The 26237-nt window shown below is 41.9% G+C and overlaps 2 protein-coding genes across 2 annotated transcripts; one reads left to right on the forward strand and one right to left on the reverse strand.

The window, feature by feature from the left end:
- The first annotated feature begins 11224 nt into the window (after positions 1 to 11224).
- On the forward strand, positions 11225 to 12892 carry LOC141638305 (uncharacterized). Its single transcript, XM_074447708.1, has 3 exons — positions 11225 to 11330; positions 11412 to 11596; positions 12260 to 12892. Exons 1-3 carry the CDS (start codon positions 11225 to 11227, stop codon positions 12890 to 12892), a joined length of 924 nt encoding a protein of 307 aa, XP_074303809.1.
- A 646-nt stretch (positions 12893 to 13538) lies between these two features.
- Positions 13539 to 24878, reverse strand: LOC141638526 (kinesin-like protein KIN-14J). Its single transcript, XM_074447936.1, has 22 exons — positions 24658 to 24878; positions 22747 to 22878; positions 22431 to 22573; positions 22215 to 22313; positions 21153 to 21396; positions 19994 to 20049; positions 19815 to 19898; positions 19648 to 19725; positions 19481 to 19570; positions 19366 to 19395; positions 18708 to 19049; positions 18515 to 18596; positions 18344 to 18439; positions 18075 to 18254; positions 17846 to 17952; positions 17566 to 17744; positions 16694 to 16858; positions 16347 to 16600; positions 16051 to 16214; positions 14854 to 15353; positions 14444 to 14544; positions 13539 to 13935 (listed from the first exon to the last, which is right to left on the reverse strand). Exons 2-22 carry the CDS (start codon positions 22847 to 22849, stop codon positions 13853 to 13855), a joined length of 3180 nt encoding a protein of 1059 aa, XP_074304037.1. The 5' UTR covers positions 22850 to 22878; positions 24658 to 24878; the 3' UTR covers positions 13539 to 13852.
- Positions 24879 to 26237: the final 1359 nt, after the last annotated feature.

A 26237-nucleotide genomic window follows, 5' to 3' on the forward strand; every position in this document is an offset into this window, starting at 1 on the left:
TACCAGATTAGTGTGTTTAACTGATTATTTTCGGATCCTTTCCTCAATGAGGATTGAGGAGTATTTATAGGCTTTCACCTTTTGTCACGTAGTGGCCAAGTGGCCAAGTGACAGAGCAGGTGGAAAGACTGTTCTACCCTCGGCCGAGGGATCCATGGCAGGCCGGCGGGCCCTATTGACTCCATGCCGAGGGGTCTTGGATGTGAGTACGCGGATGTGCTTCCCGGCTGGCTAGTTGCCCAGCCCGGACCCAAGTGACAGGCCGACAGGCTGCGTCGGTTAGGCTGTCCAAGGTGTTGACTTGCTGTGGATATCTTTGACCTTGCTCAATATGTTGACTCGGTCAGCGGGTGCAGAATATGCCCCATCAATTTGCCCCCAGCGTAGTCTATGCCGTGGTATGGACCTTCGATGAGTGTTGAGCGTATTCTGCGCAAGTAAAATATTCTGCCCCGGCCTCTTCTTCTTCGGCTTGGTTCTGCTTAGGCCGTACCGCATCCCCCCTCCACATGGATGTGTAATGGACATCAAATGTGAAAAGAGAATGCCGCTGGCCGAGACCGAGGTTGTGAGTGCCGTCTGCTTTTGATTGCCCCCAGCCGGTGCTGCCAAGCTTGGTTGAACAGCGGGCCATTTGGCAAGTAGATACCAAGGATCGTGTTTGAAGAAGATACGTCGATTGGCATTCTGTCAAGGAGCGTGTTGAAGAAGTTTTGTAACTGTTTGTCGATTGACATTCCATGGCTGCATGCCTAACACGTGGCTCGGCGTTGATTGGTTGACGCTTCATGGGCTTTGCCCTGATTGGTCGGATTGAGTGGGCTTTGCTCTATAAATAGGGCAGTTAGCCCCTCATTTTGGCCTTCCACATTTTATTTTCAAAAAATTTTCTCTTGTTTAGCTTTTCTTTCGCAAAGTTCCTTTCTCTTTCTAATTTCTCGAAGCGTTACTTGGTGTAACATTTCTTTCCAAGGTAATCAAACAAATTCTTCAATCTTTTTTCTTGTTAAATATTCGTTGTCATGTCTTCTGCTGATGCCGGACATAGTAATCCTGCGCCGGGGGGTTCCCCGTCGCGCCCTGATGAAGAGGAGGCACTGGCCGCCATCTCGATAAGGTCCGGGGGCCCTAGGTCTCCTTCTCCTGAGGTTGATGATCAGTATTTGGAGGATTTCTCGGATGATGATGATGGTGATGATGACGGTGATGATGTTGATGATGATGGTGATGATGAGGAAAGGACTCATTCCGATGAGGAGAGGCCGCATCTCCTGGATCACGGCGATGCCTGTAAGATCGGCCCTGATCGTGCTTGGACCAACAAGTTCGCCAGTTGTTCTGGTGCTGAGCTTTTCGAACATCATTTCTCCTTCGACAAGGAGTATAGGATTGTTATTCCTAAAGAGGGTCAGGCCGTCTGTTGCCCTCCCCCGGGTTGTATCGGCGTATACATGAGACACCTGGAGTATGGGCTCCGGTTTCCGCTCAATGCATACGTTGCTGCCATAATTAAAGCAATGAACGTCGCTGTGGCACAGCTGCATCCGTTGGCCATCAGAACGATTGTTGGCTTTGTGTGGCTATGCCAGTTTAATGGGGAGGCCCCAACGGTGAACCTATTCCCCCGGCTTCATCACCTTCGACTGAAAGTCCAAGGTGGCAAGGGGTGGTATAGCATACAGACCGAGCCAGGTTATATCACCATCCCTAAGCTTACTTCCTGCAAGGACTGGAAGGCACGGTGGGTATATGTTGAGGTTCCAGGGGATTATCCACTGCCCCGGCCCTTCCAAAGCCGCGTCAATTTGCGGTGTGAGAGTCGGGGGGAGCGTGAGAAATATGTCTCCCGGCATAAGCTTAAGATGGACGCCTTTAGGGTCCATCTCAATGAGGACGAAAGGCGGGCGATGAAGCTGTTTGAGGCTGAGAAGGATGGGACGCCGAAGGGATGGATGCCCCCGACGCAGATCATTCTTCAGGATGAGCCGCTCTGCCACGTCGGCCTCATACCGGCCCTCGAACAGGGTGAGTGGGGTCGGTGTGAGGCCTATCTCTGCTTTTAATGTTGTTGTTTTTTAACCTTGATTTATTTCTTTTACTTAACTCTTGCTCCGTTTCTTTTACAGACCGTTTTGGCCCGGATCTGTCTGCGGATATTCTCAAGAGGATGGGACTTGACAAGGACAAAAAAGTTGTTGAGTTGCATCCGAAGGCCGATACACGTGATCGCAGACCGGCGCCAAATGACCTCATGGATCAGCAGTTGAAGGCCCTAGATGTGACGGCGGCCCAGGCGAAGGTTGCCGGTAATGTGCCGCGCCGGAAGCGAAAAGCAACGTCTTCGGCGGCGACGGCGTCAACTTCGGTTCAACCTCCAATCCCTGCAGTCCAAAAGGAGACGGTGGTGGTCGTCGATATTACCGATGAGGAGGTCACCGTGGCAGAGGAATCTCCTCTCTTACGTAAGAGGAAAGAGACAGCGTCTGCTTCTACCGCTGCCGCTGCTGCTACTGCTACTGCTGCTACTGCTACCGAGACCAGCAAAGAAATGGGTCCTCCGGCCAAGAAGGCCAAGCCTGGTACAGATCTAACCTGTGGTTCAGATTTAGCTGGTTCATTAGGCGTTCACGATGACAGGCTCTCGGCATGTCAATGAACGTTGACATGGATGTTTTGTCTCGAATTTTTGTAGATCAACCACCGCCGTCTCACCGGTCCCCACTGAACGGCGTATTGAGAAGCGACTGCGCAGACGGGTGATAAAGATGCCGCCATCGTCTCCTCCTCCCGAAGCCTTCCCCGCCCGATTAGAAAGATCTTTGGCGAAGTGGGTGATATGGCGGTGCTCATATTATGGAGCAAGAAAAGGTCATGGCGTCGCCCCTCGGCTTGAGCGGCTCAGCTTGAGCTCATTTGCTGCGAAGAAGGAAGCTGAGAGGGCCAAGGTTGAGGCTGAAAAGGCGGTCCTTACCGAGCGAAAACTTAGGGAGGACGCTGAAAAGGCGTCCTTCCGAGAGAGCCAAGGTTGAGGCCGGGGAGGCGATGCCGCTAAGATCTTTGGAGGAGCGTGACAAGCTTCGAAAGCATTTGACTTCTTTGTTAAGAAGAGGGAAGAATGGAAGTCTATGTATCGGCTTGATCGAAGTCACACAGAATACAAAGGCTATCCTCGCCTAGAGGGAGGAGGACATTGAGACGCTCCAAAGCGTCGTCCTCCTTAACATGTGCGCCCAATACCGGGACCTGGCCGAAGAAGCCACCAGGGAAGTGATCGGAGAGCTCTTTCCTGAAGGCTCTTTCCCGTGGCAAAAATTTGACGAGCTGTTTGATGATAAGCTTGATGCTAAGGCGAAGGCCGCGGAGGAGAAGGCTGCGGAGGAGGCAAAGGTGAAGAAGGAGGAAGAGGAGGTTGCGGAGAAGGCGGCCCATCGAAAAGGCGAAGGCTGTCGGGGAGGAAGCGAGAGGCTAAAGCGGTGAAAAGCCGAAGCCGCCAAGTCGGCTCGGGTCGCCCACCAAAGATGATCTGCCGATCTCGCCGGTGGCGAGCAAAGCAATAGGCATAGGGAGACGGGCGGTCGTCACGAGGTTCACCCGGCATCTCGGATAAGCCGGTGTTCGGGGCCAATTATTAAGCCTTTCCTCCCTGCCATCTTTTGGCACTTCATGTCTTATGTCTGTACCCTTTTGCTGTTCCTTCTTTTTTGTAAACTTTGGTAGGTAGTGTTTAGGCTATCCCTATGAGGACGGCCGTCGACTTCTTCCTTGTATTACCTGTAAACATTTTTAATAAGAGTTTGTTTATTTTGCCTCTGGCTTGGCCGAGGTCTTTTTCTCATTTTTGTCTGAGTTGTCTTCCTTCGTTATTAATTGAGCGCTTTTTCTTTCGTTTCTACCTTTGGTTTTGGCCGAGGCAGTTAGAATGCGTATCTCAACTGTACTTAACGTTTTTAAACATGTTGACGTGTCGGTCGCTTCCTCCACCGCCCGAGGCGGTCAGATTTGCGTTTCCCAACCGCTGTTGTGAACATGTTAGCGTATCGGTCGTTGTGTCCCCGTCACTCTCGGTTTGGCCGAGGCAATCGGGGTTACGGCGCGACAGCGTTCGTATCTGTAGACGTGTTGATCGCTTCCTCTTTCACTCTCGGCCATGCCGAGGCGTCCGATTTGCGCTTCTCAACCGTACTTATACGTTCCTAAGCATGTTGGATCAACTGCTGTGGGGCAAGTCGCGTTTCCCTCGTCACTCCCGTCTTTGGCCGAGGTGAACGAGTTTACGTTTTGACTGCTGTTGTAAATATCTTGGTATGACTATGGGAGGAACATTTCGTTTTGATAGAAAACTTGGAACAATTCTTCATTAGATATAATCAAGCGTTGGGGTGCCTACAACGGTCTCGGACACCTCCGCCGCTATACAAAGTATTTTCTAAGATTGTCGGTGTTCTAGTGGCTCATTAGAGGCACTCCCCCCATGTCTGTTAGCCGGTATGTACCCGACCTCATTTCTTCAACCACTTTGTAGGGTCCTTCCCAGTTGGCCGTCATTTTGCCATGGATGTTTCCTTTGTTGGTGGCGGCTGACTTTCTTAGGACTAGATCTCCTACTCTTAAGTCTCTTTTGTGGACCCTACGATTGTATGCTCTTCTCATTCGATTTTGATATACTGCCAAGTTAAGCCGTGCCGTGTCTCGGCTTTCTTCGACCAGGTCTAGGGAGACTCTCGGGCCTTCCTCATTCTCGATCGGGTCAAAGGTTTGCCTTCGAATGTCGGCACCGATGCTTCAATTGGCGGGACGGTTTGAGACCCATAGACTAGGTGGAATGGATGTACCCCGTTGCTTCTTTCTCCGTGGTTCTAAGGGACCACGGGGGCCGGACGGAGTAGTTCATCGGCCCGCCTTCCCTTTAGATCTTCAACCTTCTTTTTCAGCCCGTTTAGGATTGTTTTATTAGCTGCCTCCGCCTGCCCGTTGCTCTGAGGGTGGCAGACGAAGGAGTATGCAAACTTGATACCGAGCTCTTCTAGCCAGTTCATCACCGTGTCACTCCAAAACTCTCGGCCGTGGTCAAACACCATGACTTGGGGTAACCCAAATCGAGTTATGACGTTCTCCCAGACTACCTTTCTTACGGCCGCCGTGGTTTTGGCAGTACCGCGCTTGACGCCTCGACCCATTTGGTGAAGTAGTCAACGGCGACAATCAGGTACTTTCTTCCTCCGGAGGCCGTTGGAAATGGCCCTAATAAATCCATCCCCCACTGTGCAAAAGGAAGGGGACTAAGCACCGGTTGTAGGTCTCGGGAAGGTGCATGTATCACCGGAGCATGCATCTGACAATTTTTACACTTCTTGGTCTTAGCTCTGGAATCCTCAAGCATGGTAGGCCAGAAGTAGCCGGCTCGGAGAGCTTTGTGGGCTAGCGTTCTTGCCCCCATGTGATGTCCACAGATGCCTTCGTGAATCTCTGTCAGTATGAGCTCCGCGTCGGCTGGGCCGACACATTTCAAAAGTGGTCTTATCACAGACCTTCTGTATAGTTCTCCTTCGAACACCAAGTACCTTGCGGCGATCCTTCTAATCTTCTGGGAGAGACTGCGGTCCTCCGGTAACTCATTTGTAAGTTTGAATTTCATTATCGGAGTCATCCACGTCGTCTCGGCTTCGATGTCGCCCACCATGACGACGGTCTCAGTGATGCTTTTAGCATTCCTGATATCCACCAGCACGGTTCGACTGACATTCTTGATGCTTGAACTGGCAAGTTTTGAGAGAGCGTCGGCTCGGTTGTTCTCAGACCTGGGAATGCATTGGATTTGGAAAGATTTCAATTTTGCTGTGTCGGCTTTTACCCTTTCCAGGTATCTTACCATCCCGTCGTCCCGAGCCTCAAACTCTCCTCTGATTTGGTTAGTAACCAATAGTGAGTCTGTCTTGACAATGTGCTCTGCTCCGCAGACTCTAGCTAGCTCGACTCCAGTTATCACCGCCTCGTATTCGGATTCGTTGTTTGAGGCCGAGAAGGTAAACTTCAAGGCATACTCAAACTCGTCCCCGTTTGGGTTGATGATAAGGATGCCGGCTCTGAGTATTCGCCGTGGAGGACCGTCGGTGTATACTTCCCAAACTCCGGGGTTTGGTTCTTCTTGGTATGTGCACTCGGCGAGGAAGTCCGCAAGTGTACCGCCCTTTATCGAGGGCCTCGGCTGTATTGGATCCGAAGTTGGATAGCTCTCTTGCCCATTTGATGAGCCTGCCGGATTGTTCAAATTTTTCCAATGCTTTCTCCAATGGTTGGTCGGTTAAGACCGTCACGGGATGTGCGTCGAAGTAAGGTTTCGGTTTCCTTGCGGCAACGACGACAAAGAAAGGTGCTTTTTCAATCGGCGGGTAATTTCTTTCGGCGGCAACAGTGTATGGTGACAAAGTAGATTGGGTGTTCTTTGCTTGTCTTCTTCTCGATGATTACAAGACCGACCGTGGCCGAGGTAATCGCTATGTATAGATATAGCGTCTCCCCAAAGATCGGCACGGACAGGGTCGGGAGAGTTTGAAGATGATCTTTCAGTTGCTGAAAGCCGTGCTCTGTTCCTCCCCCAGTGAAGTCTTTATTCCCCTTCAACACTTTGAAGAATGGGGTGCTTTTGTCGGCTGACCGAGAGATGAAACGGGCGAGAGCCGCCATTCTCCCGGTCAGCATCATAACCTCTTTTCGATTCCTCGGCTCCGGTAGGTCCAGTATTGCTTGGACTTTCTCCGGATTGGCATCAATTCCCCTGGCGCCGACAAACGCCGAGGAACTTACCCTGCCCGGACACCGAAGTTGCATTTCATTGGGTTAAATTTCATCTTGTATTTCCTTAGTGAACAAAACGTTTCGCTCAAGTAGGCCAAGTGGTCATTCGGACTTGCTTTTTACAATAGCATCGTCGACGTAAGCCTCGATGTTTCGCCCTTTTTGATCTTGAAACACTTTGTCCACCAGCCTAGTGTAAGTTGCGCCAGCGTTTTTCAAACCGAACGGCATCATTTTATACATGTATGTGCCGTGTATGGTGATGAATGCGCACTTAGGCATGTCTTCTTCGGCCATGAATACCGATGGTACCTGAAAAGGCGTCGGCGAGGCTCAACATAGTGTAGCCTGCCGTTGCGTCTATTAAGCTATCTATTCGAGGCAAGGGATAGCAATCTTTAGGGCATGCTTTATTAAGATTTGTAAAATCAACAGACATCCTCCACCCCCCTGATGATTTCTTTACCATTACAACGTTTGCTAGCCATTCAGGGTAAGTACAAGGCATGATAAAGCCCGCCTCTAACAGTTTGTCTACCTCGGCCTTGATGGCCTCATCTTTCTCGGCCGAGGAGTTCCTCATCTTACGCTTGACGGGGCGGCGTTGGAGAGTACGTTCAGCTTGTGAACGATCACCTCTCGGCTCACACCTGGCATCTCGGCGGCTGAGTACGCGAAGACGTCTTTGTTCTTCCTCAGCAGGTCCAGGAGGTCGGCTTTGAACTTTGGCTCCAGACCGACACCGATAGTTACGGTGTGCCCTGGGTCAATTTCTATTTGTTCGGTTTCGGCCCCCTCGACCATGCTTACGCTGTTGGTGCTCATCGGATCATCATCCTGTTGTAAGGATGTGCTCTTCCCCTTCTCTGATTTCTTCGCCACTTTGAGGGATTGCATGTTACACCCTCTGGCAGATATTTGGACATTGACAGTTTTGTCTCTTTCGTCCTTTGAGACGAGCTTTTGCGCTTCCCTCCGGTCCGAGACATACATCAATGTCAGAGCCCGGATGGACATCACAGCATCGGCCTCACTCAAGGTGACTCGACCTATGGGGACGTTGTAGGCGGATGAACCGTCAATGACAACGAACTCGGAAAAAACATTCTTGGCCGCACCGTCTTGGCCAAACATCACCGGCAGTCTAATGGACCATTGGGGTACCAAACCGGCCCTCGAACAGGGTGAGTGGGGTCGGTGTGAGGCCCATCTCTGCTTTTAATGTTGTTGTTTTTGAACCTTGATTTATTTCTTTTACTTAACTCTTGCTCCATTTCTTTTACAGACCGTTTTGGCCCGGATCTGTCTGCGGATATTCTCAAGAGGATGGGACTTGACAAGGACAAGAAAGTTGTTGAGTTGCATCCGAAGGCCGATACACGTGATCGCAGACCGGCGCCAAACGACCTCATGGATCAGCAGTTGAAGGCCCTAGATGTGACGGCGGCCCAGGCGAAGGTTGCGTGAATGTGTGCCGCGCCGGAAGCTTAAAAGCAACGTCTTCGGCGGCGGACGGCGTCAACTTCGGTTCAACCTCCAATCCCTGCGGTCAAAAGGAGACGGTGGTGGTCGTCGATATTACAGATGAGGAGGTCACCGTGGCGGAGGAATCTCCTCTCTTACGTAAGAGGAAAAAGACGTACCGCTTCTACTACCATTTTGCCGCATGCTACTACTATCTCACTGCTCTCGCTACCGAGGCGGCAAAGAAATGGGTCCTCCGGCCAAGAAGGCCAAGCCTGGTACTGAGATCTAACCGTGGTTGATTTAGCCGGTTCATTAGGCGTTCCTAATGACGGGCTCTCCGGCATGTCAATGAACGTTGACATGGATGCTTTGTCCGAATTTTTTGTAGATCAACCACCGTCGTCTACCGGTCCTACTGAATGGCGTATTGAGAAGCGACCTGCGCAGACGGGTGATAAAGATGCCGCCATCGTCTCCTCTTCCCCGAAGCCTTCCCCGCCTTGATTAGAAAGATTGGCGAAGTGGCCGATATGGCGGTGCTCATATTATGGAGCAAGAAAAGGTCATGGCGAAGGCGCCCCTCGGCTTGAGCGGCTCGGGCTTGAGCTCGCTGCGAAGAAGGAAGCCGAGAGGGCCAAGGTTGAGGTGAAAAGGCGGTCCTTCTTTGAGCGAAAACTTAGGGAGGACGAATGAAAAGGCGATCCTTCTTTGAGAGAGCCAAGGTTGAGGCTGGGGAGGCTGATGCCGCTAAGATGCTGGAGGAGCGTGACAAGCTTCAGAAAGCATTTGACTTCACTGTTAAGAAGAGGGAAGAATGGAGTTGGTAGGGTGAGCTTGTTGTCAAATTCTGGTTGCTCCAGATTAAAGTGGGTACAAAGTGAAATGTGACGGTCTATAGCTAGACGGATGTTAAGACGAAGATTATTATTATTATTATTACTGTCACTATTATTATCCGACCAAAAATATGTATACATTTATTCTTACATAAATTATGCCTCACGAATATAATTTAATAATACGTATTTTTATATAAATGAGCTTTAAAATATTACTTTTATATAATACGTTTATAAAAATCGTGTTTGACATAAAATTAATTAAATTGAATAATTCAAATTCAAAAAATACATAATAAAGTGGTTAAACGGTTTAATAAATTTTTAATGTCAAAATGGGAAATTCGCGGGTGTTGCAGCTGAGGAGACTGATGTGGGATATGAAATGGTTGGATCTGATCCCTGCATTTCAATGCATGCACTGTCTGGAAGCCCTGGGTTTCAGACTATGAGGGTCACGGGTTATGTAGGAAAAAAAGTCATACATATTCTAATTGACTCAGGGAGTATACATAACTTCTTGGATCAAGGAATGGCAATGAAGTTGGGATGTAGGTTGGATACTATTGAACCACAGTCTGTGACAGTGGCTAATGGGAGCCAATTTCCATGTCAACTTATGAGTAAAAAAATTTCTTGGCAATTGCAAAATACCCAATTTGAGACGGATGTGCTAATTATACCATTAGGTGGTTGTGATATACTATTAGGGGTACAATGGCTCAGTACCCTAGGCACAGTTAGCTGGAATTTCAAAAAATTAAGAATGGATTTCACCTTTAATAACAGGAGACATGTACTGAGAGGGTTAGCTCCTCAGAAGGTTAGAGCAGTGGCAGGCACTCCCCCTGGAAAGTTGATGGATAATGCTGCTCACTTGTGTTTCTTACAAGTAAGCAACAATGGGGGAGAAGAGCCTTAGATTCTATGTGCAATCGGGAAATGACAACAGGGACTGAACAGCCTGTGGCACTCAAGAATTTGTTGCAAAAATATCAAGATATATTTGCAGAACCTACTAACTTACCACCAAGTAGAGGGATATATGATCACAGAATTCCTCTATTGACTAATGCACAACCAGTCAATATTAGGCCATATAGGTATCCCCTTAAGCAAAGGGATATCATTGAAAAATTGGTGCAAGAAATGCTAGACCAGGGTATCATACAATCCAGCTGCAGTCCATTTGCTTCTCCAGTAGTATTGGTGGGAAAAAAGGATGGGTCTTGGCGCTTGTGTGTTGACTACAGGGAATTAAACAAGAGGACTGTAAGGATAAATTCCCAATCCCAGTTGTGGATGAGTTGATTGATGAATTGGCAGGATCTATGGTCTTTTCAAAGTTAGATCTTAGAGCTGGTTATCACCAACTAAGCGTGCATGAGAGTGATGTGTTTAACACTGCATTTAAAACCCACGTTGGCCACTATGAATTCTTGGTTATGCCCTTTGGGTTGACAAATGCCCCCGCTTCTTTTCAAAATTGGATGAATAATGTGTTCAAACCCTTGTTGAGGAAATGTGTTCTTGTCTTCTTTGACGACATACTGGTGTATAGTAAGTCCTTGCAAGACCACTGGCATCATCTAGCTGTTGTGTTTGAATTAATGAGAGGAAACAATTTATTTGCCAAAGGAAGTAAGTGTTCCTTTGCTATTGATAAGGTGGAATATTTTGGGCATTTTATTTCTGGAAAAGGGGTGGAAACTGATGGAAATAAGGTATTGGCAGTGGCAAACTGGCCTGCACCCAAGAATGTCAAGGAGTTGAGGAGCTTCTTGGGTTTGGCAGGGTATTACAGAAAATTTGTGAGAAATTATGCAATAATCAGTCAACCCCTTACTCAGTTGTTGAAGAAAGGGGAATTTGCTTGGAATAGTGCAGCTACCATGACATTTCAGAAACTTAAAGATGCCCTTAGTAGTGCTCCTGTGTTAGCATTACCCGATTTTGATAAACCATTCATTGTGGAAACTGATGCATCAAACAGTGGTATTGGGGCTGTGTTGATGCAAGGGGGACATCCTTTGGCTTTCATTAGCAAAACCTTGAGTCCTAAATGGCAAACATTATCTCTCACGAAAAGGAGTTATTGGCCATAGTTTTTTCTTTGTTAAAAAATGGGAGCAATATCTCATGGGTCAAAAGTTTATCATAATGACAGATCAAAAAAGTTTAAAGTGGTTATTGCAACAAAAGATTTCTACACCATTTCAAAGAATTATGGTTATCCAAACTCGTGGGATTTAACTATGAAATACACTATAGATCTGGAAAAGAGAATGTAGCTGCTGATGCTCTGTCTAGGCTACCAGCACGAGTTGCTTTGTCTAGCTTTGTCGAGCCCAATCGATTTATCCGAAAGGATTCAACACGATTATGCACTTGATGGTTTTCTCGAGCAATATGATACATCAACGCAAAATGAACTTGCCACGATTGCCAATTATAAGTTGGTTAATGGTTTACTAAGGAAAAAAGGAAGAATTGTGGTTGGACCTCGATCGACTTGAGGACTAAAATTTTAGATTGGTTGCAGTTCATCTCAAAGTGGCCATTCGGGAAGGGATGCTACCACTAGGAGAGTCAAAGCATTGTTCATTTGGAAAGGGATCACCAGAGATATAAGTCACTATGTCGCATCGTGTTACATGCCAGGCAAATAAATATGATCATTTACGCTTATCCAGGGTTATGCAACCATTGCCCATCCCCTTTGAAGTGTGGTTAGACATTTCCATGAATTTTATCACATGGTTACCTAAATCTCAGGGAAAGGAAGTCATCTTTGTTGTGGTTGATAGGATGAGCAAATATACACACTTTATGGCTTTATCCCATCCTTTCTCAATTTGTGGATGTGGCTCGGTCTTATTTGGACAATGTGTTGATTACATGGTTGGCCAAGAAGCATAGTAAGTGATAGGGATGCAATCTTTACTAGCCGATTGGAAAGCTTTATTTAATTTTGCAAAGGGTCTGAATTGTTGTTATCATCTACTTACCACCCTCAAACAGACGGTCAAACAGAGGTAGTCAACAGATGCATAGAGTCATATTTGAGGTGTATGTGTGGAGAAAAACCAAAGGAATGGGTACTTTGGCTCCCTTTGGCTGAGTGGTGGTGTAATACCACTTACCATTCTGCAATTCAGTTAACCCCTTATGAGGCAGTATATAACCAACCCCCTCCCATTCATCTTCCTTACTTACCAGGAGAGTCTCCAGTGGAGTCTGTGGACAGGACTATGCAACGAAGAGAAGCTATGTTAGCTTTGCTCAGACAACAATTGACTAAAGCACAACACAGAATGAAAACTCGGGCTGATAAAGAAAGAACAGAAAGAATGTTTAAGGTTGGAGATTGGGTGTGGTTGAAATTACAATCCTACAAGCAAGGGTCAGTCCAACAAAGGATGAGTGAGAAGATATCACCCAAGTACTATGGACCTTTTCAGGTGGAAGACACTGTGGGCAAGGTTGCGTATAAATTGACTCTTCCTGGCACTGCTAAAATTCATAAAGTATTCCATGTGTCTCAGTTGAAAGCATTCAGAGGAAATCTTCCTGTTGCACCTCATATTCCAAACTGGATGCAAGAGCTTTCTAGTGATGATATTATTCAACCAGCAGATGTGTTGGAAAGGACTGTAAAGAGGCAAAACAAAGCTACAGTGCAGTACTTGGTACATTGGGAAGGGTTTCCAATACACGATGCCACCTGGAAATTTGCTGAAGTAATTGAGCAACAGTATCCTGAGTTTATCCAGAAGATAGCTGAGACTTGAGGACAAGTCTCTTCTGAAGGAGGAAGATATGATACAGAATAACTAAATAACAGACTTGAATAACAACTTTGGGTTTGGCGCCAAAAGTTGTTATAAAACTTGTTGGAAGTGAGCTGGCAGTTAGTTAGGAATTAGCTGTCAAATTGTGATATATAAGCAATACTCAGCAATTGTAATTGATTCATTCATCATTTTATACACAAACTCCATACAAACTTAATCTTTCAACTATTTCTATCTCTCTCTATAATTCTTCTATGACTGTTGAGTGTGTATAGAACCTCGAAACTCCTAATTCTTCCATCAATTCAAGGTAGTTTCCTGCATTCTATATCATGCATCATGACTTCTTGGTGATTAAATCCGCTTTATACACTGTAACACCGCCTTAGACAAGACCAACTACTCCATACTAGTTTGGCCAAGGCAGGATCGGAAAATATAAATCAATGGACGAAATAGAACAAGTGATTCAACAACTGTCAGTAGGCTTAGCATATCCCCAAAATTAAAATTGATTCACCCTAAATTACCTCGTGTGTTCATGCAGCATTTCCATCATTCTTCTGATCCTTTTGGTTGATAGCATCGTCACATCGTGACTGTTGTTTATCTATACAAAAATACTCTTAACAGTACAATATCATGATCTTAAACTACCAAAGCTTTCATGAAGACAATGATATGCATAAATTACAACAGTCCTGAAGCCTGTGTCAGGATTAAGTAGTAATGAACTCATAGCCTCATGCTTAGAGCACCAAATCGGCGGATAAATAAACCGCAATTAAATAACACCTATAATACACACAACTTGTTACAAGACAAGGAGTTGAAGGATTAACACTACTGGCATTATGCAAGAGAGACATAATTAAGACCAAGAAAGCTTAAGGTCGTTAGGTGACGGGTTAGCTACAGAACACAGGTTGCTGCAAGAGAATTGCATCATGAAGGTGCTCACTGCCACCGCTTGGAGCCGTTGGGAGGCCTGATTTTTGGCTTCACTGATGAAGAGCTTGTACTTGTAATCTTTTTAGCACCTGTTCAGCCGAATAGCAATCAATAGATTAACAGAGATGAAGTAATAGCTAACATGAAGACTAACATGACACCTTGACTGGGCAGTAATATTGCAGGATTTCTGTCAATCTTACGGAAACTAATACATAGAACATTCCATAGGAATTTCTAGTATGTTGATGACCTTAGAATTGATTATTCTCGAATTAATGCTTCAAAGGGATATTCTTTCTGAAAGCCAACTTCCAAGGTGATGTGAAAGCTCTAAACTTCCTCTCTGCTTACTCATCCACAATGATGGGACGGGTTAATCCTATATTAGGGTTACTTGCTTTTGTTGTTGAAGAAAAATATACCCGGGTTATATAATCTATTATAATTCTTCCCTTTTTCCAAAGAACAAGTCGCAACTCAGACAGGAAATAAAATGGCAAGCACCAAAGAACTTTAATAAGAAAGAAAAAAGCTCAGTTTGAATGAAGAACAAGCAAACAAATATCATATTTAAACTTTTGAATATAGACTTACTTGATACTACAGCTTTGGAAGGTGCTTTGCTAAGTGATAACCGAGAAGGCCCAGTTTGTTGTCTCAATGGAGGCTTGGGAAGTTTGGACGGTACAGTGGACCTGCAATATTCCAAAAAATATTGGTTAAATTGCTTTATGGCTGGATATGTTCTAATCGCCCTTGTCAGAATGCCATAATATCTGTCAAAACAGTGTAATATGTAAGTTGTGACCCTACTACCAGATGTCCAGATGTATTACTAGATTAAGATAACAGAAAAAATCAACTTCCTTATCTATGTTTCACATCCCGTCATGAAAACAAATGTGAATAAAATACAACGGTGTAACCTTGATTTAGTATCATGGTGTAATTTGTGCAATTTAAAACCAAACACAAATATAAACTTGAGTGATAGATGCACATACTTATCCGTATTTTCAGATGGTTTTGTCGCTTCGGGAAAAAGTGTATATTCCACGACACTGGAAATAGAACCATCAGTTTCAGTCCCCATAGAAAGGCCACTATCAGATATATCACTTAGCCTTTCTTCAGAATCCACATCACCAAATCCCAGAAGATCTATGTCATCATTAAGATTTTGACTTGCATCAGATAAAGGAAGATTGGAATGCCTCAGGATGTCCCTTTGATTTTTTAGTTCTTCAACTGACTGCTGTGAACCAGCTTCTGAATGTCTATCACTATGTTCTGAACAATAGTCTTGATCAGAAGCTGCTCTGGTACTCTGACCAGGTGATCTGCGCGTATTCCTCGCTGGCCCAACCGAGTGCCTTCTCGGAGAAGAAACCCCAATCCTGAGCGAGTTCATACCTCGTTTCTCGCTGCTTGCAGTGGCCTTGGCAAGACGCAAGCGCTCAATTTCCTCATCTTTCTTTGTAATAGTATCTTTTAGAGATGACACCTTCAAAATATTAAGAAAACAGAATAAAAAAAAATAATACTAACTGCAAAACAGGGTTCAAGGCCAACTTATCCTATCAGCCATGAACTTAAAATAAGTGCACTGATAGCTGACGAATATAAAATTAACCAAAGAATGCGGTAACATGAATCATATCAACCAAAGAGTATAGAAAGTGACATGATATACCATCAAATGTTGGCATAGTAACTTGGTGAAAGAGTTGTGTATGATAAGAATCATTTTTCTATTGATTACGCCAAAGCGGAGACAAATCTGATATCCCGAAATTATTTCAGTCATTTCAAAGGTGAAAAGTTGACAATTTCACCGCGATAGGTGATCCAGCATAGTATCAACTAACAAGCATTTAAAGCACGCAATGATGCTTTTAAATTTGCTTTTCACAAGTGTAACATTCATTTTTAAGATTTATCTTTTATAGTATACCTCGTAACTGCAAGCGAGTTGGTTACAATACCGCTTCTAATCTCCTAATCAAAAAGTCAATTTAACAACTTCACAAGACAGTAACCTAGATCAACTAAAATACAGTGTGAAAATTTAACATTTTCTTCAAAGTAATGTCTTCTAAAAATACTGAAACTGCATCACATCATTCACAAGTAACACTATATTTCAGGCTCACAGGTGTTCTAGATTAATTAAATGTAGTAGACATCATAACAAACAGAACCTGATCCATTAGTTCTCTGACATCTCTTCCCTCTTTGTTTGTCCGTGCTGCACCCAACTCCACCCCAGATACCCTCTCAGCAAACTTCAGAGTACTAACAGTTTCAGAATAAGACTCGGCGTCAGGATTAAGCTGGACGAACATCAATGTCTTTGCTTGCCCACCTATGTCACAAATATATATCCCAGCGTCAATATCTAACCAAAGGAAAAATGATCTCTGGATATACATTAATTAGTGTAGGATCATGAAATCATTTAGTAATAAGCAAAAGTGCAAAAGAGATCAGTGTATACCTAAAGAGCTTTGGAGAACTTGGGTAAGTTTGCTATTTCTATATGGCACATGAGAGTTCTTCTGGGCTAGCGCAAAAATGACATCTCCGAGAGCGGACAACGATTTGTTGATATGTTGAGCCTCCTTCAGCCTATCTCCTGTTGCTTCAGAACGATCAACCCTTTCACTTCCCGCCAGGTCAACCAAGTGAAGACAACCACGCAAAGCCGAGTTGCTTTTTAGATCAGTGCCACGGACATGGACGGTAAGAATGCTGCAAATATTACCGCAAATTAAATAAATAAATAAATAATAAATAATAAAAAAAAAATTGCAAGAAATTTTGACAAAAATCAGCAAACCAAACCTGTGAGATCTGCTGCTGCGTTCATTTAGAGCTGTGGCACCAACAGCTCTGTTCATGAATCCAATATTCATGAGTTCGAGCACATCACTAGTAGCCTTAACCGGATGCATACTTGCATCCGGTACAGCCAAGCCGTTGGGTTGTGTAGTGCTCCAAATCCCAAGCGTGTGCAAGTTAAAGAAAAATTCTCATATATGAAAAGACAAATAATAGTACCTTTTTAATCTAAAACATGGACACAAAAGATAAATTTGTGAAGTAACTTGTGTCAAAAACAGCATTCAATCAACATAAAAGCATGCAAAGCATGCAATAGAAAAATGTGTCATACTCTGTAAGTCTCAATTCTTAAAAGGTCAGTTCAACCAGATTCGCTATGAATATGCCCTTACTGATTCACGATTCGCTCTTACAGAATGTGTGTTACGTGTATTTTTATTGAAGTACAAAATAAAATTCGCTCTTAACGATTCGCGATTCGTAGGGTACCAAGCGAATCTGGTACACCCTGAGTTCAACACCTATGGCTCTATGTTAACATATAGGCTGAAATACAAGCACATGCTCAAAAGAATTCTCCACGCTTGCATTTGAGTAAAAAAAAAAAGAACAGTTAAATGATTATAAACCTTATTTTATTACACACACATTGCAAGTCATACACACACTTTTAACTAGCATAGTACCATCTCCTCCAGATGCACTAATAAGAAAAGGGTTTTTCGGACTTTCATGGACGCCAAAATGGTAAAAAAAAAAGTCGGAACCATTATATTTAAAAAATTGGAAAAAAAAAATTGGTTGTAATTTGTAAAAAAATAAACAAACTACCAAACAAATTCAGTTACAATGTTGTACAAACAAAAGGATATCTTTTTTGAGACCCGTCACAAATAAGCAAATCACGGACTTGCTCATTATAGATCTCAACCATTTGAACCCCAACCTCGTACAAGATGGAGCTTCTCCGATTTTGTGAAATCTGAAAAAGATCATGTAATGCTCTGTAGTTCACCCCCCAATCCTTCTTTGAGGTCATATCAGGTCCAGTCTAGATACAATAAAAAGGGGAAAATTGTGAGATGAATTTTTTTCACAAATGTAACATGTAATGCACTGAGCAAAGTAAATAATCCATATATAATTAATTACCATAGTGTATGTTTTGCCAGAGCCAGTTTGGCCATATGCAAAGATGCAGACATTATAGCCATCAAGTACAGATCGGATTAATGGTTGAGTATCCACAAACACCTCCTCTGACAGAAATAGAACCCAAGTCATTTAAGGATATCTTAAAATTTGCTAGTAATAAATTGTGTCTCACCAAACTAACCAAACTAAAAAGTCTGACATAGTTCTTTCTACCAACTTCAATTACCTTGACTGGCTGCAGGAGCAAAGATCTTGTTGAACTTGAACAATCGACGGGTGTCTTTTCCTTGTTTCAAAGGGTTTGCAACCACAAGTTCCCCATTGTCACCAATAAACTCTATAGTTGTCTGCTTTTCATTCTGGCCTCGGAGAAATGGCCTTATACGACAATACACTCTAATATTTCCTGCCAATAGTAGCGCAGTGTCGATAGTAGAACAAATAAATCTACTGTTTGAACAAAGCAGTGTCGATAGTAGAGCAGTACTGAATTACCTTTCAAGTCCTGAACTTCATTGTACAACTTTCGGTTTTCTCCAAGAACCACATGGTAGTTTTCTGCAGCATCCACCAGCTCCTTAAGCTTTGCACCTGCCCAGGATATAATTTCATAAGTAGATGATTGATGGGAAGCTTGTAAGAAGAACCACAAGGGACCAGAGGTACCTAAATGTTGGAATTCAAGAGGATAGCAATCTCTTGTTTTGAGAACATCTATCTTCAAGGAATCTAAGGTCATTCTTAGTCCCTGTGTGGTACAGTGATATATCACATAAATTAGATAAAATCTCAATTTATATATGCACACATTTGACACAACATTTAGCAAGGGGAGGGGGAGGAGGAGATAGTATCAAACCTGTATATCACTAAATTGGGAATCAATAAAGCAATTGTAACGAAGTTCTCTGCCTTTAAATTTCTGAATCTCTTGTTCTGAGATTTCCTCAAGTTGCTTCTCGTTCTTCCTTGAATCTTCTAGACTACACTGAAGTTCATTTATCTTATGCAGAAGCTCAGTTTCAGTGCTCTTTGCTTCGCTCTCTAAAGTAGAGACATGCTTCTCATATGACAATTTCACTATTTCCAGTTCTTGTTTTAATGCTCTGATTTCAGAATCACGCTCATCCCTTTCCCTTGCTAATCTTACCACATCTTGCTCACCATGTTTTTTCTTTTCTTCTAATCTAGATTTCTCCGTCTGAAACAGAAAATCAGGGATATATTTCACAAACAATTATAGTACTTATCTGATTCAATAGAATTCGCATGTTCTAGCTTCTCCTTAAATGGTATCTCTTAGGCATCTATTATTCCTTGTAATGGATTTATCCTATATAACATTAACACTAAAATCTTCTATGTTCTTATAACCCAACTGCAGCAGGCAGAGGACCTTTTGGAAACATGCATGCCATGAACCTTAATTAGCTTAGAAACGAGACAATACTGGCATATCCGATAATCAAATCACATTAAAATATAAAAAGCCACTAAAGATAAGATTAAGCATGCACCTTTATCCTCCTAAGATGGGTTACAGCAACCTAACAATGAACCCAGATAAAAACAAAGTCATTCGGAGTCCAGCACTACAAGAAATAACTGAGACCACAGCATCACAAGGGATACCTCACTTTCTTGTAGCTCAACAGCAAGTGTTTCAAGAGCTTTAACTTTAGACTGAAACTTTCCTTCACGTACTTTGCAGAGATTATTTTGCTGCAAACATTTCAATCATGAAAACCTCGCTTTAAGTAAACGGTGAACTTTTAAATTTAGGATTTTGAGTAACTTACACTTTTTATCTTTTCTGCTTGACAAGAAAATCGACGCTCTATCTCTCGTATAAGTTTTTTTAGGAGGCCTGCCACACGCTGCATTCAACAGATACGATGTTAAAAAACAAAGTAAAACATAGATTAATCAAGCATAAAACAAATACATTGTAAGAAACAACACATACATGTGGCACATCCCCACTTTTCCTGTCAAAACTTTCGTCCAAGACTCTGTCAACCATGCTAAACAGCAACTGTGTGGGTACTTTCTGCAATCACAAACAGCTATTGACAATGACAACACATACATTTGTAATAGTCAGTTAGTCACAACTGACTTGTGCTTGATAATCAGCAAGCTTACATCTAAGCTATTCCATTTCGTCAATTCTGATATTTTGATATCGGGGCCAAGGGTTCCTGGAACAAGAACATCATGCTCGGTCAGAGAGAACGGGGGTATAAAGCATAAAATATAATTTAAAAGGACATATTACCAACTGCGTGAAGTGATCTACTAACCATTCACTAATTCTACAATCATTTATAAACAACTTAATCATCTTTGAATATGGGTCGCACTTGACAATAACGATTCCATTTATAAACTCATGTTTAGCTTCCCACAAATCGTCTCTGAATAAAGGCTTTATTGTTATTGTAGTTGTTAAGTGAGCATTTATCAGGATATAGAACAATTATGCAACCACATAGCTAATTTACTGTACAATTCACATGCATCAATTATTCATTGTCTAATGTTACTTTCGCCTACAAATCGCATCCGTATATGTTGCTGATAGAAGAGCACAAACGCAAACAGCTACAGCTATAACTTCTCTTTTTCTGCCAAAATGACATTCTTACATCATTTTTCAGATGAAATAACTTATTTTTAATGCATCATAGGCATTCCAATTAAAGTTAATAATCAAAGGTATCAAGGATTAAACATCATCAGCAAAACCCACTGGCCTACCCAAACATGCAGTATTAGTTTCTCTACCCGGTGTTGTACTCCCGAATAGTTGAAGTGAGTAGTGTGACATTGCACACGGTGATAACTGATAAGGCACACAAGCAAGAAAGGGAGCCCAATAAATAGGATGTCACCAACCCCTTCCTCCCAGATAAGAGATGTCTAGGCCAACACAATATATCTTTATAAGTGCAGTGCAACACAAAGCAAATACAAAATGTTAACTGAAGCCCCAAAAGGTTATGTGAAGATAAGGGAAGCTAATCCTACTCTACTTTGAATTAGTCCAATTTAATGCGGAAGATACAGTCAAACATAACACGGCAAAAGTTGAAAGTAGCATGAAACGTATAACAGTTGCAGCATGGCAGAATCTAGTACAGACTACAGAGGAGGGAGAAAAGAGACTTTCAATATGGCGACAGATATTCAACAGCCAAAAATTATGCCTTTAATTGAGGATTTAACAGCCGAAAGTTTGTTCTCACTAGGTGAACTTACACTATCACGGAAAAACACAATTTTCCACAAACCATGACCATACCCGACAATGCAGTACTGCGAAGTACAGTTTGGAACTTTGACTCCCAGGAATTCCTTCGTTTATCTGGAGCAAGCTTTGTAGAGTGCTGAATATCTACTTGCACAGCATCAGTCCCCTTGGAACCTTCCATCTCTTGTAACTTCCATCTCTTTCTTTCACCATTATGATTAGTTTCAACACCATTATTACAACTATAACTACTTTTAAGCACCTGCAGGCACTTCAAAACATTGGCCATTGATCCCTGCATATTAATCACAATATAAGGTATGAGCTAAATGCTGGTGAACATCCTAATTTAAAAGGCGTGAGACGAATCTTGGCAACAAGGGGCCGCCGTGACGAGGCGTTAGGCAAAGGTGTGCACCTCATAGACATGAGATGCACTGTTTTATTTATTTTTTTGCAAACAATTTTGTATTTTTAAAACAAATATTCTGTGACATTCCTTTTCTTAATGGAATTACATTCTAAAATGCCTCGCTAGCTACGCGTTATCTACAAGGCACACTTTAGCCGAACCGAGGCGTTGTGGACTTGTGGCTAGTGCCGTACTGAGCCTTACGCTTAAGCGCTCCCGAAGCACGCTTATTTAAACTAAGGGCTGATCAACATTTAGAAGATAGAGTTGACCAGCATTCATCAAAAATATCAAGAAGCTGAATAGCAAAGATCGAATTTAAAACCATTGATATATAATACCAAAAAAAAAAAAAAAAAAAAAAAAAAAGGCATGTTGAGTCAGTAGCAAGAGGACAGATGTGACTGTTGCTCCCAACAAAAATGTCACAAGATTTAAGAAACATAGCAAAAAAAAAGACTCAGGGTACAATAATACTTGCTTTTACTTTTCTCTTTCTATCCTACTTAGGTAGTATGTAATATGTACGTAGTTTGGTCATTTTCACTGAATGTAGTAGTTTCTCAAAAATGCAAATGGAAGATATCAAAGAAAAAGAAGCAAAAGGTGTAACATGCTCGAAGACTTCTTTACTTTAATTACATAAAGTAGTAGACCACAAGATCAGAAGCACAAGCAAATATTACAGAAACCAAATATACCTGCTCTAAATCTGAAACTTCGAACTTGGTTAAGCCCATTCTATCTAAAGTTGATAGAAACCTTTCAACGTCAATTGATTCTCCCTCAGAATTCCCTTCCTGTAGCAGAAGTGCATTGAGGCATTCATGTCACAAGAAGCTAAAGATGACATAAGGATACCACTAATCGAAAGTATATATCTGGACAGCTATATAGTGAACACTCAAGAAGCAAACCATTTCAACTGCTCCGGGGATAAGATTGTTCAACAACTGACACAAGGCTGTTCCGTCTAGCAAGAAAGCTCTCAAATCCTCCACTGAAGACTCAGCTGGTACGTTTAGATCAGGAAGCTGCCTATTCAACCACTCGACCACACCTAAATAGACATACAAAGTAAATATCCGATTAGACAAGATAAAACACTAAGAGAATTGCAAGCAAAACATCAAAAAGGAAATACAGATTTGTACTACTCTTTTTTTAAGAAAATTAAAATATTACTTAAATCATTAATTAATCAAAAAAGGAGGTGTAATAGATTAGTCCTACTGTTGGCCACACTATTCAAGCTTTCCATTTCGCCATCATCTCCATTGCAAGATTCATCATATAAGTTTGATGACCCATGTTCTTCTGATTGTGTCATATCCATGAGCAGAATATCTTCAATAATGTTGTTATCTGGCCGAAATAACACCAATAATCAATATAACGTCATAACATTACCCTTTATAAAATACTTTTAGAAATTCTCTGACATGGAATATGGATACAGAAAACAGCAGAAGTAAACAGCCAACGCAATTAACATCCTCGTCATCAAACTCTCAATTATAGATACCATTGCCTTAGCAATTTAGCACTTTAGCTTACTATAGCCTCCGAGAGCTGTTAAGTCTTAACAATTTGACTATTACAACAACAACAATATGAGAGCCTTAATCCCAATATGATTTGGGGTCGGCTGACATGAATCGTCCTTTCGAACCGCCCATGGGTGAATGCACACCTCAAAATGCGAAAAAAAAAGGAAAAAAAGAAAGTGAAAAACAAAAGGGGAGTGAAACATAATACAAAAGTCAGGTAAACTTATAGGTTTTAAAATCGAAGTCCGGATTTCTTTTATAAAAACTTAGAATTTATATCAAGAATAAAGATTAAAACGATTTTGAAAACAAAAGTAAAACTTAAGGGTTCGAAAAACCTTAAAAGTAAACCAAGTATTAATATATAAGAAAGTTGTTGGTAAAAAGGTGTAATAAATCCGAAAAGAACAAATAAATTTTAATAAAATTAAATAAAAACATTAAATATTTCAAATAACGTCAAAATACTAAAAATCCACATTTATCATTGCCCTCCTTTGTGCACTCCCCGTCACCATTCCCTCATCAAGCCCGAGAAATCAGCCATGTCTGTTTTGGTCTCCCTCTACCCCTAGCAACCTTTTCTGTTCCCCAGGTCTCCAGCTTCCTAGCTTCCTAACTCAAACTCTTAACTGGTGCATCTATAGGTCTCCTTCTCACATGACCAAACCATTTTAGTCGGTTTTCCATCATCTTGTCCTCTATTGGCACCACTTTCACCTTTTTGCAATCACCTTATTCCTTAATCGATCTTTCCTTGTATGGCCGCACATCCACCTCAACATACACATCTCCGCCACACTCATCTTTTGAATGTGACAATGTTTCACGGCTCAACACTCGGAAATTTAACTTACAAAAAGACACACAAAACTTCAAACGATACTACCTAGTCTTGATTTTAGCAATGTCCTCATTGAGTCTCACAATAAGGTTCAGAGTTTACTTTTAACGCCGTCCCACAATAAGGTTCACACATTGTTTTATTCCTTCTTTGTTCCATTACTTGTGGTTACTATTATTCGTGACCCCAAATATTTCCGGCTTCACATTCTTACCCTCCTTAGAATGTTCTACCATGGGGGATGCAGACCTTATCCAGAAATGGAGGGAGTAGCTATTCCATTGTATAACTTTCGCTAACATGAAAAACATATCAAAGTGATTGATCATGCGCACATCAAAATATCAGTGAGTGCTTCCTTCGCAGCTAATCAACCACGTAATGCACACAACTAAACTAGCTGAAAAGAACACCCCTTTCCGCCGGAAGCTAGAATGTCATCATCCTATACCCCATAAGGCCATAAATATCACATTTTTCAAGCACCAGCTAAAATTTCCGCATTTTCGACATTTTCAACTCACTCAACACACCTATAAACTAACAAATTTGACAAATTTAACCCTAATTTAGCTCAATTTCGAAATTTAAACAACTTTCAGAGGATCCATTGACATATACTCGGTATACTATAATCAAAATAAACTCCATAAAAAATAATCCACGATAATTACCAGAAAATACACAACAACTAAATTAAAAACACATAAAAAAAACGTAAAAATCAGCGAAAATTGAAAATTAAAGTACCTGGATGAAAAAGGAATGGAAATGTTGGAGAGAGAGAAAATGAGAAGAAGAAAAAAGTAGGGATTTAGATCCGAAATGCAAAGCAAACCCGTTTCGTCTTCGATTTCTCTCTCTCTCTCTCGAAACGCCAAGCTTTTTCTCCCTCTTTTGCTGCAGTAAGGAAGAACAAAGAAAGGACTCAAGGAGTGGGAAGACGTGAGTACCCAGATTTTCCTGTTTTCTTTTTTAAAATTTTAAAATGCTTGTTAGATAAATCCATTACGGTCCGTCTCCATTATTTCTTTACCTTTTTTGAAATAAAAATATTTCTTTTTGTGCTAAAGTAGGCCAATACTAGTATAATAGCAAATGTTTAAACTCTTCATCTAGAATAAATGATCATCAGAATAAATGGGTAGGAGGAATAATTGGGTTTGCGAAGGAATTTAGTTGATGATGAAATAATATTAAAATATATAATTAGGTGGAGATAAAGGGAAAAAGGGAAATGAATAATTGAAGGTTTAAGGGGCCAATTTTATTTGGTTGGGGCCACTTTACCATGTTTGGAAATCATGTTCCCGCCTTTTTGGTCTTTGGTTTTTGTCTTTTTGTTGGGTTTTGAGTTTTTTGCCCCCATAATAAGATTAGGCCCGCCTGAGAATTTGTCTCCCTGATTCGGGTCACCGACTATCGTAGATTTTGAGAGGGCCGGACTTTTTCAAAGTCAAAACGCTTTGAGTTTCATTCACGTCCGGATATAATTAATGAGTTAGGTCCTGAAAGAGTTTAAGCGAATTGAATATAGTTGAATTGAATAAAGCTAAGCTAAAGTAAGACCTTGTTTTTTCGGCTTAATTTCAGTTCATTTCAATTCAGCTTAGTTCTATTTAGTTCAGTTTAATTTAGCTCGGCTCTATTTAGTTCAGTTTAATTCAGCTCAGCTTCATTCAGTTCAGTTCATCTTTTCACAAATTAACTCTTGAGTCAGTTCCATTCAGTTAAGCTCAGCTTCATCCAGATCGGTTCAGTTAAACCCAACTACATTCAGTTCAACTCCTTTCAGCTGAAAATAACAGGGTCTAAAAGTTAATTTGGGAAGAGATTAGCTGAACTGGACTGAAATTAAGACAAAAAAAAACATAGCTTTAATTTGGGAAGATATTAGCCGAACCGAACTGAAATTTAGTAAAAAAAAAAAAAAATGAGTTGAACTTAATTGAATTGAGCTGAACTGAAATTAAGTGCAAAAGAACATGGTCTTAGTCTTGTATAATTGGTTTTACACTAACTGACTTGTAAAACGGCTCTAAACACAACCTTATTAGTGGGTAAAATTGGATACTTGAGTATTACATAAGTATTTGCGATAATTAATAAAAATGAGTTAATGAGTTAAGTTAGGCTTGTTTATTTAACGGTCTGAGCCGAAAATGGAAGCAAATTCCATAGAGTACAATCAATCACAAACATGTTCTAAGGTAATAAATTTCTGTATTAATTACTATTATCATTAATTAGCATCAAATCGCATTAATTACCCTTAAATCGCATTAATTACCAAAACCCACAATTTCTAGGGTTTGGTCTCTTAAATGAAA

The sequence above is a fragment of the Silene latifolia genome, unplaced genomic scaffold (genome assembly GCF_048544455.1).
Source record: "Silene latifolia isolate original U9 population unplaced genomic scaffold, ASM4854445v1 scaffold_20.1, whole genome shotgun sequence".
Lineage (NCBI taxonomy): Eukaryota > Viridiplantae > Streptophyta > Magnoliopsida > Caryophyllales > Caryophyllaceae > Silene > Silene latifolia.